The 12,735-nt window shown below is 39.1% G+C and overlaps 2 protein-coding genes across 13 annotated transcripts in view; both read right to left on the minus strand.

The window, feature by feature from the left end:
• Positions 1–12,735, minus strand: part of ACACA (acetyl-CoA carboxylase alpha) — a 307,669-nt gene that overhangs the window by 239,904 nt on the left and 55,030 nt on the right. For 9 of the 12 annotated variants that reach the window (XM_072747661.1, XM_072747660.1, XM_072747659.1 and 6 more), the window contains 2 exons: positions 5,022–5,068; positions 1,339–1,591 (listed from right to left, as the gene is read on the minus strand). In XM_072747661.1, coding sequence (XP_072603762.1) covers positions 1,339–1,591; positions 5,022–5,068 — 300 coding nt within the window. Of the gene's footprint in view, positions 1–1,338; positions 1,592–5,021; positions 5,069–12,735 lie in introns of those variants that run through there. The other 3 variants (XM_072747664.1, XM_072747662.1, XM_025996103.2) reach the window with 2 other exon arrangements.
• Positions 1–12,735, minus strand: part of LOC140597795 (heterogeneous nuclear ribonucleoprotein A1-like) — a 47,585-nt gene that overhangs the window by 26,278 nt on the left and 8,572 nt on the right. Inside the window, exons 2-3 of the mRNA XM_072747674.1 lie at positions 5,022–5,068; positions 1,339–1,591 (exon numbers count right to left, since the gene is read on the minus strand). The gene's annotated coding sequence lies outside the window, so the exon portion shown is untranslated. The remainder of the gene's footprint in view (positions 1–1,338; positions 1,592–5,021; positions 5,069–12,735) is intronic.

Here is a 12,735-nt window from a genome sequence, read left to right on the forward strand (position 1 = left end):
AAGGCATTAGACTACATTATCTCTCTGGTTCACTGCAGTTCTAGGAATCTGTGACATAAAACATAATTAACTGGCTTAACTCTTTCCTTTTGACCTCTACATAGCTAAATGGGGGTGACCATCAACACTTACTACCCTATGTTTCAGAAGCAAGAACCCCAAAGTCCCAGGAGAGTTACATTTAGCCAGACGCAGAATGGGATTTTACTACACAGTCTATATCTTGAGTATATAAAAAGGAACTTAATTATTTTAATGATCCATTAATAATAGAAGTACCAAGATAATAACAGCAATAGCCACTCTAACTAATGTTTATCTCTGCTAGACCTATCATCTCAAACCTGGCTGTACTTTAGAATCACACGGATAGTTTAAAAGAAAAATGCCGCAGCTCCAAACCAAGCCAATATCAAATGAATCAGAATCTCTGGAGATGAGTCTCATTTCTTAAGGCTCCATCAAATGATTCTGATGTACAGTGAAAACCAAGAACCACTAATCCACACCCTGTAATCCAAGAAATGCGGAGCAAATGACCAAAGGTTAGTATATCACATACTAGTCCGTATAATCAAACATCAATAAATAAGAATAATCTAGTGTTGCTATTTACTGACATTCTAGATTACATATAAAGAATTCCATTTCTAGAGAAAAAGGAGAGGTCTATAACAACCTTTTATTCCTGCCACAGGTTGTTATTGAGGACTGACCCTGCCAGAAATAGATTATACCTTTCTGACATAGTAAACCAGTTCAAAGAAAGATTACTATAAATTTGCGCAACCCTGCAAAAGTCTTATCAACCATTAAGATAGTTACAACATGAAAGTAGTACAGAAAACAAAATTCCTCAACCTAATTCTCACTGACTAGATGTCACTAAAAGACCTAGTATGTAGAAAGAACAGGAGAAAGTTGAGAGGAATATTTAGGAAAAGATACTTTGAAAACTACACTTCATGCCAAATATATCATTTCTCATTTATTCACCAAAGTTTCAAGTCCAGTGATGCAGGAAAAAGTGGAACAATCTTTTTTTTTTTCTTAAGATTTTATTTATTTATTCATGAGAGACACACAGAGAGAGAGAGAGAGAGAGGCAGAGACACAGGCAGAGGGAGAAGCAGGCTCCATGCAGGGAGCCTGATGTGGGACTGGATCCCGGGTCTCCAGGATCACACCCTGGGCTGCAGGCGGCGCTAAACCGCTGTGCCACCGGGGCTGCCCAAAGTGGAACAATCTTGGCTAAAATTATTCTTGCTCTTTCCAGAACAAAATCAATGAAACCAATAGGTCATGTTAAATAAGTAAAACATTAAATTTCTGTCTTACCTCATGTGTAAGGCCAAGCCGTCCTGTAGGCTGGAGATCCCCAAATCAGAAAGTGTATCTGAGCCAACAGAAGCTGGTGACAGAGAGCCCTCCTTCTCCTCCAGGAGATCCAGCTTCACCAGGTTGCTAATTTCATCCTCTGAGTTATCTTCAGACACAGAACCAATTATGAATCGGGAGTGCTGGTTCAGCTCCAGAGGTTTGGCCAAGGGGGATGGTTCATCCATTATTCTTTCAAAATAAGCTCTCAAAGCTATGAAGAAAATAGTGAGAAAACCAAGTTATGGATAATAATCTGTATCAGAGGATAGTCACAGATTACACCTAATATACTACAGCTGGCACTTGGAAGCAACATAGTTTGACAACTAGTTTCTTTGATTATTCTATTTCAGGGCCTCTGTTTTCTACAAGGGAAGAAAATCTAGATCATGATAACTATGCCTAAAAAATTAAATTAGCTCCCTCTTCCTCAAAGAAATCTCCTTCAAAAAACTATAAGCCATTCCCAATCTCTATCAATTTGATAACGTCTAAGAGATAATTATGAATAATGGAGAAATCTTTGCAGTAGGTGAAAGCTGCTCATAATATTGTTATTTCAGTTGTCAGTACTGAGAAGAATGAGAGAAAAGATTTGGGGAGCATTGTGGTCATTTCAAACAAGGTATTTAGAGTAAAGTGCATAACTATCACCTCATTCCAACACTATACTGTGAGAGGCTCTGAATTTTACATAAGTTATTTTTGTATAAGTACATACACATAAAATATATGGACTTTGATACCTTAATACACACACACACACACACACACACACACATATTGTCTGCTTTAAAGTAAACTCCAGATGGGTATTTTTTTTTTAAGATTCTATTTATTTATTCTTGAGAGAGACAGAGAGAACCAGAGACACAGGCAGCAGGAGAAGCAGGCTCCAAGCAGGGAGCCTGATGTGGGACTTGATCCCAGGTCTCCAGGATCATGCCCTGGGCTGAAGGCGACGCTAAACCACTGAGCCACCCAGGCTGCCCCAGATGGGTATTTTTTAATTAGAAAAAGAAATCTTTACTTGTCCTCGTGAGTTTTTTCTTCAATTACAATTGTTAAAAAATTCACCCCAAAATGTCTACTTTTGGCTCTAATGTGCTGACATTGATAGGGAGAAAATGAATCTATCAAATTCAAAATCTATAATTAAAATAAGGGAGGGGTCATCTCAATTAAGTGTAAGTTCTGTAGGTATAGGGCCTTATTAGTCAGAATTAAATATTTCCAACTACTATCAAACTAATTAACAAAGACCAGAACATAGTTCAAAGCCCACAATAACAATAAAAACCAAAGCTAAAAGAAACAATATTTATTCTGTCATTCAAAAAATCCTATAAAAAAAACTTTCAGAACTACATATCAACTCAGAATTGAACTGCTTGCAGCCTAACAATTTTAATTTGGAAAGGAATATTCCCAATCTTGATTTTGAGGTGCTCTAAGAGATGGTATATCAATAGGTAAAAAAAATTTATTAATAAATTATGTTGTAGACTACTTTGAAGTGTAAGAGTAGGTAGAGAGCAATATTCTTTGGCATAAGATAACAAAACATCAAGATTTTAAAATGTTTGGAAATCATCATTAAACATGTTAAAATGACATGTGCACCATTATTCTTGTGTGATTTGTGAATCAGAGCTTACTCATTTACAAAGACAAAATAAAATAGTATTTGTAAACGATATATCAGTGGTTCTCAAAAAGTGTAGTTTCAGAGGAGCAGCAGCAGCAGCAGCAGCAGCACTGGGGTACCTTTTAAAAGATTCTTGGGCCCTACCACAGAGCAATTAACTGTATCAGAATCTACAGGTTGGGGCCCAGTAATATATATTTAACAAGTCCTAAAATTTGAGAACCATTCTGCTAGAAGAATAAAACTAACAAATTGCCAGGAATGCTAAAAAAAAAAAGTTACTTGTAGATATTTCCTAAGAGTGAGTTAGAGATTACTTAAGTTAACTTATTTTAAAAACTAGAATCAGGAGATACCTGGATGGCTCAGTTGGTTAAGTGTCTGTCTTTGGCTCAGGTCATGATCCCAGTGTCCTGAGATAAAGATCCACACTGGGCTACCTGCTTAGTGCTCCCCCTGCTTGTGCTCTCTAGCTCTCTCTCTCGCTGGCTCGCTCTCAAATAAATAAATAAAATCTTTAAGAAAAAAAAAAAACTAGAATCGTATAAATAGCATGCAACAGGAAAAAACTGACATCTAAATTTACTATACATGTCTCCCTTGGAATATTAGATTTCTTTAAAATAATTTTTAGGGATCCCTGGGTGGCGCAGCGGTTTGGCGCCTGCCTTTGGCCCAGGGCGCGATCCTGGAGACCCGCGATCGAATCCCACGTCGGGCTCCCGGTGCATGGAGCCTGCTTCTCCCTCTGCCTATGTCTCTGCCTCTCTCTCTCTCTCTGTATGACTATCATAAATAAATAATAAAAAAAAATTTAAAAAAAATAAAATAAAATAAAAAATAAAATAAAATAAAATAATTTTTAAATGTCTCCAAATTTTATTAAGATAGTTACTTCCAGGAATCTAAAAGAAAATCAAATCATTTAAAAAGAAAAAAAGCAGGGATCCCTGAGTGGCCCAGTGGTCTAGCACCTGCCTTCAGCCCAGGGTGTGATCCTGGAGTCCCGATGCAAGTCCCACATTGGGCTCCCTGCATGGAGCCTGCTTCTCCCTCTGCCTGTGTCTCTGCCTCTCTCTCTGTGTCTCTCATGAATAAATAAATAAAATCTTTAAAAAAGAAATTAAAAAAAAAAAGAAAAAAAGGAAGAAAGGAAAAAGTGAGAAAAGGAGAAAGTAAGGGAAGGAAGGAAGGAAAGTTCTAACAGATTGACCCCTTTGAAGAACACCAAAAGATACAGCAACAAAAAAGACTACTTCATATTTTAGAGCAGTAAATAATCAAGTTTAAAAAAATAATGAGACCCTCTCCCCCCTGCAAAATTCCAAATTCCATCTCAACTAACACAGAAAACACAGGCTGCCTTCTTCACAGGAAATAAATAAGGCACTCGGGGGCATGTTCTAGTTTATAGTCTGACCAAAATTAAATGACTACACAAAAAAAAAAAAAAAAAATTCATGAGAAAAGAGCACTTCTCTGATTCCATGGGAGAAGGAAAAGAAATGGATCAATAAATGAGAGGCTTCTTAAGGTCAACATCAAATTCTTCTTTCCTGGCTAAGAAGAACATGAAGGCGGCCTCCCCTGAAGTGTTGCAAAGATTGGAAACAGCTCAGTTGTCAGCAATTAAAGAGCCTATCTACCAACCAGCAATTCTACTGAATGGTATCCCCAGGCACAAGCCCACAAACCACCAGAAAAGAGAGGTCATGTATGGAAAATCACTGAGTAGCTGTCCAGAAATTCTAGAAGCTACTTTACAGCCTGTCCCACTTCCATTGATTCTAGTCCTGTATTAAAGAGAAGGAGGGGGTAGGGGCTGGAATACTACCATTGTCAGACCATTCACTTCAGGTTATCCCCTATATCTGCCTGTGTTCTTTTGTAAAAGGCAACTTTTACCATAAAAGTCTATGGTTTAATATTTTAGCACATGAACATAAAATTTTCATCATACTATAAACATAAAAGAACATTATTTGTAACTGACCTCTTATAATTCTCACTGTCTGAGCAGATATCCACCTCCAAAAAGAACTAAAGAGAGAAAGAGAGATTTGAAGCATATTTTTTAAGAAATCCAATTTTAGCAATTCCTGTTTTGCTCAGCAAAATACAAAATAATACTGAAAGTATCAATTTTCTTTTTTTCAAAAGTATCAATTTTCTTATCAAATCTATTATTTAACTTGAAGCATAAGGTTCAGCTGTTTATTATTTGTTCGAATCTATAAATCAAAAGCATTACACAAAGATTTTATTTCTCATCAGAGTATTAAATAATCCAAGCTTACCATTTCACAAGGTGCCTTTTCCAACTGTATACTTCAGTGAACATATTCCAACCCTATGATATCCAACATTTCATCAAAAAAGCAGTGGGCAGAAGAGAACCACTAGAACCCCTACTATTCAGTTAGACTCCGATTATATCTCCAAATGGTTATACCCACACACAAGGCTGGAAGCCAGGAAGGGGACAGATTTTGCATTAAATTAAGTCCCTGAAACTCTAAGGGATCAAGGAGTCTCTAGTTGTTTTCCAAATCCTAGGTTTCCTTCCATGCTCAACAATTTATATGTATGTAGGGTAAAAATTCTCAACTTTGATTATGTATAACAATCACCTATGGAGAGGGATCCCTGGGTGGCTCAGCGGTTTAGCTCCTGCCTTTGCCCCAGGGCATGATCCTGGAGTCCCGGGATCAAGTCCCATGTGGGCTCCTTGCAGGGAGCCTGCTTCTCCCTCTGCCTGTGTCTCTGCCTCTCTCTCTCTGTGTCTCTCATGAATAAATAAAATCTTAAAAAAAAAAAAAAAAAACAATCACCTATGGAGCTATTTATTTAAATTTAAAAAAATTTTAGTATACCTGACACACAATATTATTATTAGTTTCAGGACTATGGAGCTTTTTAAGGGGGTCGGGTTGGTGGGAATCAGGCAGTTTTTATTTATGAAGGCAACTAGAAGACTCCACTCAGGAGCATGGGCGAGATAAGGACTGAGCCCATGCCTTCTGCTTCTCCTCGTAATTCCTGGGGGGCAAATTCCTTTTTTTTTTTTTTTAAGATTTTATTTATCTATTCACGAGAGACACAGGCAGAGACACAGGCAGAGACACAGGCAGAGGGAGAAGCAGGCTCCATAGGAAGCCCAAGGTAGGACTCAATCCTGGGACTGTGGGATCACACCCTGAGCCCAAGGCAGATGCCCAACCGCTGAGCCACCCAGGTGTCCCCTGGGGGCAAATTCCTGCTGCAGTTTCTTCCACATGCCTTTATTCATTTCCTTAAACTCTTCCAAAGTAGCTATAGACAGACCAGTAAAGCTCATGTCTCTGAGGTGAGGGTACTTGTGTTTGTAACGGTTTGACCCAGGATCAAGTCCCACTTCAGGCTCCCTTCATGGAGCCTGCTTCTCCCTCTGCCTCTGTCTCTGTCTCTTTCTGTCTCTCATGAATATAAATAAAATCTTAAAAAAAAAAAAATGACAATAGGGTGGCTCAAAGTGGAGGCCAGCCACCCCTGGCATTTCCTTAAGCTATGTGAGGAATGGCCAGTGGAGGAGACCAAATGGGATGCAAGTAGCACAGGCCTTTCTGGAGGGAGAAGACACTCAGACTGCCAAGCCCGAGGCCTATGATCAAATGCAGGGATCACGCCCTGGGCCGAAAGCAGCGCTAAACCGCTGAGCCACCCAGGATGCCCCCTATTGTCTTTTTTTAAAACATGTATGTCTAAATCCCCAGATCTACTACTGAATCAGAATCACAGCTGGAGGCCCAGAGATCTGAATATCAAGTTTCACTGTTGGCTGACACTGATAAATATCCAGGGTGGAGAAAAAATCCAGAACTTCTAAGAGAAGACCTCAAATAACAAATGACAGGATTGGGGACAGTGCTGTGGAAGCTGGATTTACCCAATTATGTAGTCTAAACTAGCATTATTCCCTACAATTGTGGTAGGGAAGAGACTGTGAGAAGAGGAAGGAAAAGGGAAGTGGTTTGAATCAATTGCAACCAAAGGTACCGTAGAGGTGGAGTCAAAACCTAGGACTCAAGATCAAATTCTGACTCTGCCAAATATTGGCAGTGCAAACTTGAACAAGTCACTTAACATCTCTGAGCCTCGACATCTGCAAAAATAAAAAGGTCATATATTACCTCGGGGGATTGCTGTGAAGACTGACAACAAATGAAAGTATTCTGTAAGCTATATACTAGACCACTGTTTATGGGTTACCACCATGAAGAATACTACGAAATAAATTTAGAGAGTTACAACCAACAATTTAAAAATGAAGGGGGGGAGGCAGCCCAGGTGGCTCAGCGGTTTTGCGCCGCCTTCAGCCCAGGGCATGATCCTGGAGACCTGGAATCGAGTCCCACGTCAGGCTCCCTGCATGGAGCCTGCTTCTCCCTCTGCCTGTGTCTCTGCCTCTCTCTCTCTCTCTCTCTGTGTGTGTCTCTCATGAATAAATAAATAAAATCTTTTAAAACAAAAACAAAAAATAAATGAATTAATTAAATAAATAAAAATGAAAGGGTGCCTGGCTGTTTCAGTCAGTAGAGCATTCCACTCTTGATGTTGGGGTCATGAGTTTAAGCCCCACCTTGAGCATAGCTTATTTAAAAAAAAAAAAAAGTCATTAAAATGAAATAGAACAGAAAATGTTAAGAGTATACCATACTTTATGAGAATGAATACTGTTCTGTGAATTTTTGTACCAGTTAAACGTACTGCAAAAAAGTCTTGAGTCACAATTAATCCTTACTGTCTTGCCTCCTCCACTTTATGCTCTCACTAGAGAGCAACACAGTAATTTAATATATAAACCAACAGTTCTTAAACTTCCTTAGGTCAAGACACTATTAGGAATCTGATAAAGGGGCAGCCCGGATGGCTCAACGGTTTATGCCGCCTTCAGCCCAGGGCCTGATCCTGGAGACCTGGGATTGAGTCCCACGTCAGGCTCCCTGCGTGGAGTCTGCTTCTCCCTCTGCCTGTGTCTCTGCCTCTCTCGATCTGTGTGTCTCTCATGAATAAGTAAATAAAATCTTTAAAAAGAAAAAAGGAATCTGATAAAAGCTATGGACTTTCTTGACAAAAATTCACCCTCACCCAAAATTCTGCTCACATACAAGTTTAGGACTCCCAAAGCCTTGCCAGGAATCAGGTTAAGATCCTCTTCTCTAGAAAGAAAAAAAAACAATGCAAGTGACTTCTGAGGAAGGCTCATATTGTTGCTCTCTTACCAACTCCAAAAGAAGGCCTCCCCCCAGATAGAGTGGTAGTATATTGTTTATCCAAAAAAAAATTTTCTTCTGGACGCCTGGGTGGCTCAGCGGTTGAGCATCTGCCTTTGGCTCAGGGAGGAATCCCATGGTCCCGGGATTGAATCCCCCATCGGGCTCCCTGCATGGAGCCTGCTTCTCCCTCTGTCTCTTGTCTCTGCCTCTCTGTGTGTGTGTTTCTCATGAATAAATAAATATGAATAAATAAATAAATCTTTAAAAAAAATTTCTTCATTAGACCAAATTGTTGGCATTGTCAAATTCTCTCCTATTAAAAAAAAAGTGTTAAAAATGTTCTTGAACTTTTATTTGGAAACCCTTCAAAATATTTGCAGAAGGCTCCCAAACTATACTCTATGTGCCTGAAAATGGGATAAAGCTAGTTATAGCTAATTCACTTATTTAAAAGTCAGCCTTGGGCAGCCCTGGTGGCCTAGCGGTTTAGTGCCGCCTTTGGCCTGAGACATGATCCTGGAGACCCAGGATCAAGTCCCACGTCAGCCTCCCTGCATGGAGCCTGCTTCTCCCTCTGCCTGTGTCTCTGCCTCTCTCTCTCTCTCTCTGTGTCTGTCATGAATAAATAAATAAAATATTTTAAAAAATAAAACATAAAAAAATAAAAGTCAGTCTGCATTTCACCCAGGGATATTTCTCTAAAACAGAACAGATTTTACCAAACTTACTTAGGATATTTCCCTTGAACTCAAGTGACAGTATTTCCCAAGTGATTCTAATGAAGAAGCAGCAATTAGTTTTCTTAGTCACTGATAAAAGTAACCACACATCGTTGCCTTTTAAGTGATAGTAACTTCATTTAAATTTCTTCAAAAGAAATCATCAATTATGACTTTTTCATTTTTGTCATTTTACTGACGAACTTTTAAATGGATTTTAGTATTAATTTAGTATCCATGAGAGAGTTAGTTTTTTGTTGTTGTTGTTGTTTTAATTTTTTAAAAAACAAGTACTTGTGTCCCAAATAGTGAGATGGAATAAAAATGATTTGGTCCCTGGCTAAGATGCTATAGATACATAAAGAAACATAAATTTATAGTAGTATAATAATTGCTAGATGTAGAAACACAAAAAAGAAAAGTACTTTATCCAGACTTGGAGGTGGTACTGGTGAGGAAAGGGATCAAGGAAGAGTTCCCGGAGTGAGAAGACATTAAAAATGAAAAACCAGTATATAAACAAGGACCAAGAGCAAGAAGCACTCCATGTAGAAGAAGCCACAGAGTAAACACTCAGGCTATAGAATACAATGATTTATAAGAAATATGAGACCTGAATGGCTTCAAGAGTTTGAGGTAATTTCCTTCAGGACCCAGCTGGAGACTTGTTATGTTGTTTTTGTTTTTGTTTTGTAAAACAAGAGTATACTTCTTTAGGGTAAGTAGTCAGAAAACATAACATTGTGTAATTGTCTATTCTATTCCTCATTTCTCAGTCCAGGGATATAGAATATTTTTCAAGGATAAAGCTGGTGAAAGCTTCTGCATCTTCCAAGAAATATTTAAAGAAGCCTTGCCAGGGACACCTGGGTGGCTCGGCGGTTAGGCGTCTACCTTTGGCTCACGGCGTGATCCTTGATCCTGGAGTTCAGGGATCGAGCCCCACATCAGGCTCCGGGCATGGAGCCTGCTTCTCCCTCTGCCTGTGTCTCTGCCTCTCTCTCTGTGTCTCTCATCAATCAATAAAATCTTTAAAAAAATAAATAAAAAAGCCTTGCCAAACTTCCGGATAAAGACAATGGTTTGAACACATATCTATTTTTTTATTAAAAGATTTTATTTAGGGGATCCCTGAGTGGCTCAGCAGTTTGGCGCCTGCCTTCGGCCCAGGGCGTGATCCTGGAGTCCCAGGATCGAGTCCCGCATCGGGCTCCCTGTGAGGAGCCTGCTTCTCCCTCTGCCCGTGTCTCTGCCTCTGTGTGTGTGTGTCTGTGTCTCTCATGAATAAATAAACAAAATCTAATAAATAAATAAATATTGATTTTATCTATTGGGATGCCTGGGTGGCTCAGGGTTGAGCACCTGCCTTTCTGGTGTCTCATGAATGAATAAATGAGTGAATGAATGAATAAATAAATAAATAAAATCTTTTTAAAAAAATTTATATATTTATTCATGAGAGACAGAGAGAGAGAGAGAGGCAGAGACATAGGCAGAAGGAGAAGCAGGCTCCCTGCAGGAAGCCTCATGTGGGACTCGATCCCAGGACCTCGGGATCCCGACCTGAGCCAAAGGCAGGCGCTCAACCACTGAGCTACCCAGGCGCTCTGAACACATATCCATTTTGCTTCTGCCTAAAATCCTACTGAAAAAACAAAAGTAAAGGAATTTTTTTTAAGATATAACCCATAAAAGACCCTCATCTCCCCCACCCCCACAAAAGAAAGTCAGGGGAGACAACAGCAAGGTAATTTTCTTAGAAAGCAGGTAGAAACATGATAAACGACTACCCAAATCTGGGAAACCGAATCATAAGCCATCTGTGGTAAACTCAGAATCAATATACTTTATACCAAAGAATCTTCAAAATGTTCAGAACATGGAAGTGAATGATGGAGATAAAGAGGATCTGGTTGAAATTCTATTTCAGAGGCTTCAGATCCTTGATTTTCTTCCCAACTAGTTAACCCAGGTGCCTGCTGCTCTAATGTCCTGATAAAAGACTGGAGATTCATTCTCTGGAGAGGGTTAAACATGAGGTTTCTAGACTGGGGGATACCAGAAACAGTAAAGAGGATAATACCATGTTGAAAATGGAAAAATTAAGTAAGCATATTGAGTAATAGCTCCCAGCCTTCTTTCCCCAATTTTCACCAACCAGGAGAGAAATTAGAAGATCCTTCTTGGCAGAATCTAACTAGACCAAGGGAAAAAACTTCAAATAGTAACACTGGAGTTTGCTAACTAAGATGCCCCACCAGATCACCCTAACTTCTTTGTAGGTCAACCAGCCTCATTCACATTCTCATAACCTTGAATTAGCTTTTCAATTGCCCCCTGTTAAAATTAAGGAGACAATTAAAAGTTACTAGATGTCTGAGTAAAACCTCCAACATGAAAGAATCAAAAACAAAAAACTACTTCTAAGGGAAAAAATGCAACTAGAAAAAGAGATTACATGGAAACAGAAAATGTTAAAAATCGGGGGGTGGTAGGGCAGGTGACATGACTTTATATGTAGAAATGTTTTTTGCAGAAACAGAAAAGCCTGTCCTAAAATTCATATGGAATCCCAAGGACCCCCAGATAGCCAGAGAAATCTTGAAAAGAACATAACTGGAAGACTCATGCTTCCTGATTTTAAAACTTACCACAAAGCTGCAGTATTGGTATAAAGACAGATATACAGAACAGGGAAACAGAACAGAGAGCCCAAAAAGAATGGGATCTTGCCATTTGCAATAACAGGATGAACCTCGAGCTTATGTATAACACTAAGTAAAATAAAGTCAGAGAAAGACAAATACCATATGATTCCATTCATATGCGGAATTTAAGAAACGTAGCAAATGAATTTTAAAAAGAGACAAATAGGGGCTCCTGGATAGCTCAGTCAGTTGAGCATCTGACTCTTAGTTTCAGCTCAGGTCCTGAAATCAAGCCTACATAAGGCTCTGGGCTTGGCACAGAGTCCTCTCGATTCTCTCCCTCTACACTTCCCCCCACTCATGCTTGTTCATAACTCTCTCTAAAAATAAATGAATAAATCTTTTTTTAATAAGAGACAAATAATAAAACAGACTCTCAACCACAGACAACAAGCTGGTGGTTGTCAGAGGGGAGGTGGGAGGGTGTAAGAATGAAGTAGGTTGAAGGGGATTAAGAGTACACTTACCATGATGAGCACTAAGTAATGCTTAGAATTGAATTATATACCTAAACTAATATAACATTTTATGTTAATTATACTTCAATTAAAAAAACAGAGCCCAGAAATAAACCCTCTTGTATATGGTCAAATGATATTTGACAAGGGTGCTAAGACCACTTAATGAAGAAAGGACAGCTTTTTCAAAAAATGGTGCAAGGAAAACGGGATCTCCACATACAAAGTTGGACTCTTCCCTAACACCACATTAAAAAATTAACTAAAAATGCATCAAGGCTTTAAGTGTAAAACCTAAACTAATAAAACTCTTAGAAGAAACATAGGACAGGGGATCCCTGGGTGGCTCAGAGGTTTGGCGCCTGCCTTTGGCCCAGGGCGCAATCCTGGAGACCTGGGATCGAATCCCACGTCGGGCTCCCGGTGCATGGAGCCTGCTTCTCCCTCTGCCTGTGTCTCTACCTCTCTCTCTCTATCTGTGTGTGACTATCATAAATAAATAAAAATTAAAAAAAAAAGAAACATAGGACAAAAGGTTTGTAACATTGGATTTGGAAATTTTTTCTT

Source organism: Vulpes vulpes, chromosome 2 (genome assembly GCF_048418805.1).
Source record: "Vulpes vulpes isolate BD-2025 chromosome 2, VulVul3, whole genome shotgun sequence".
NCBI classification, from domain to species: Eukaryota; Metazoa; Chordata; class Mammalia; order Carnivora; family Canidae; genus Vulpes; species Vulpes vulpes.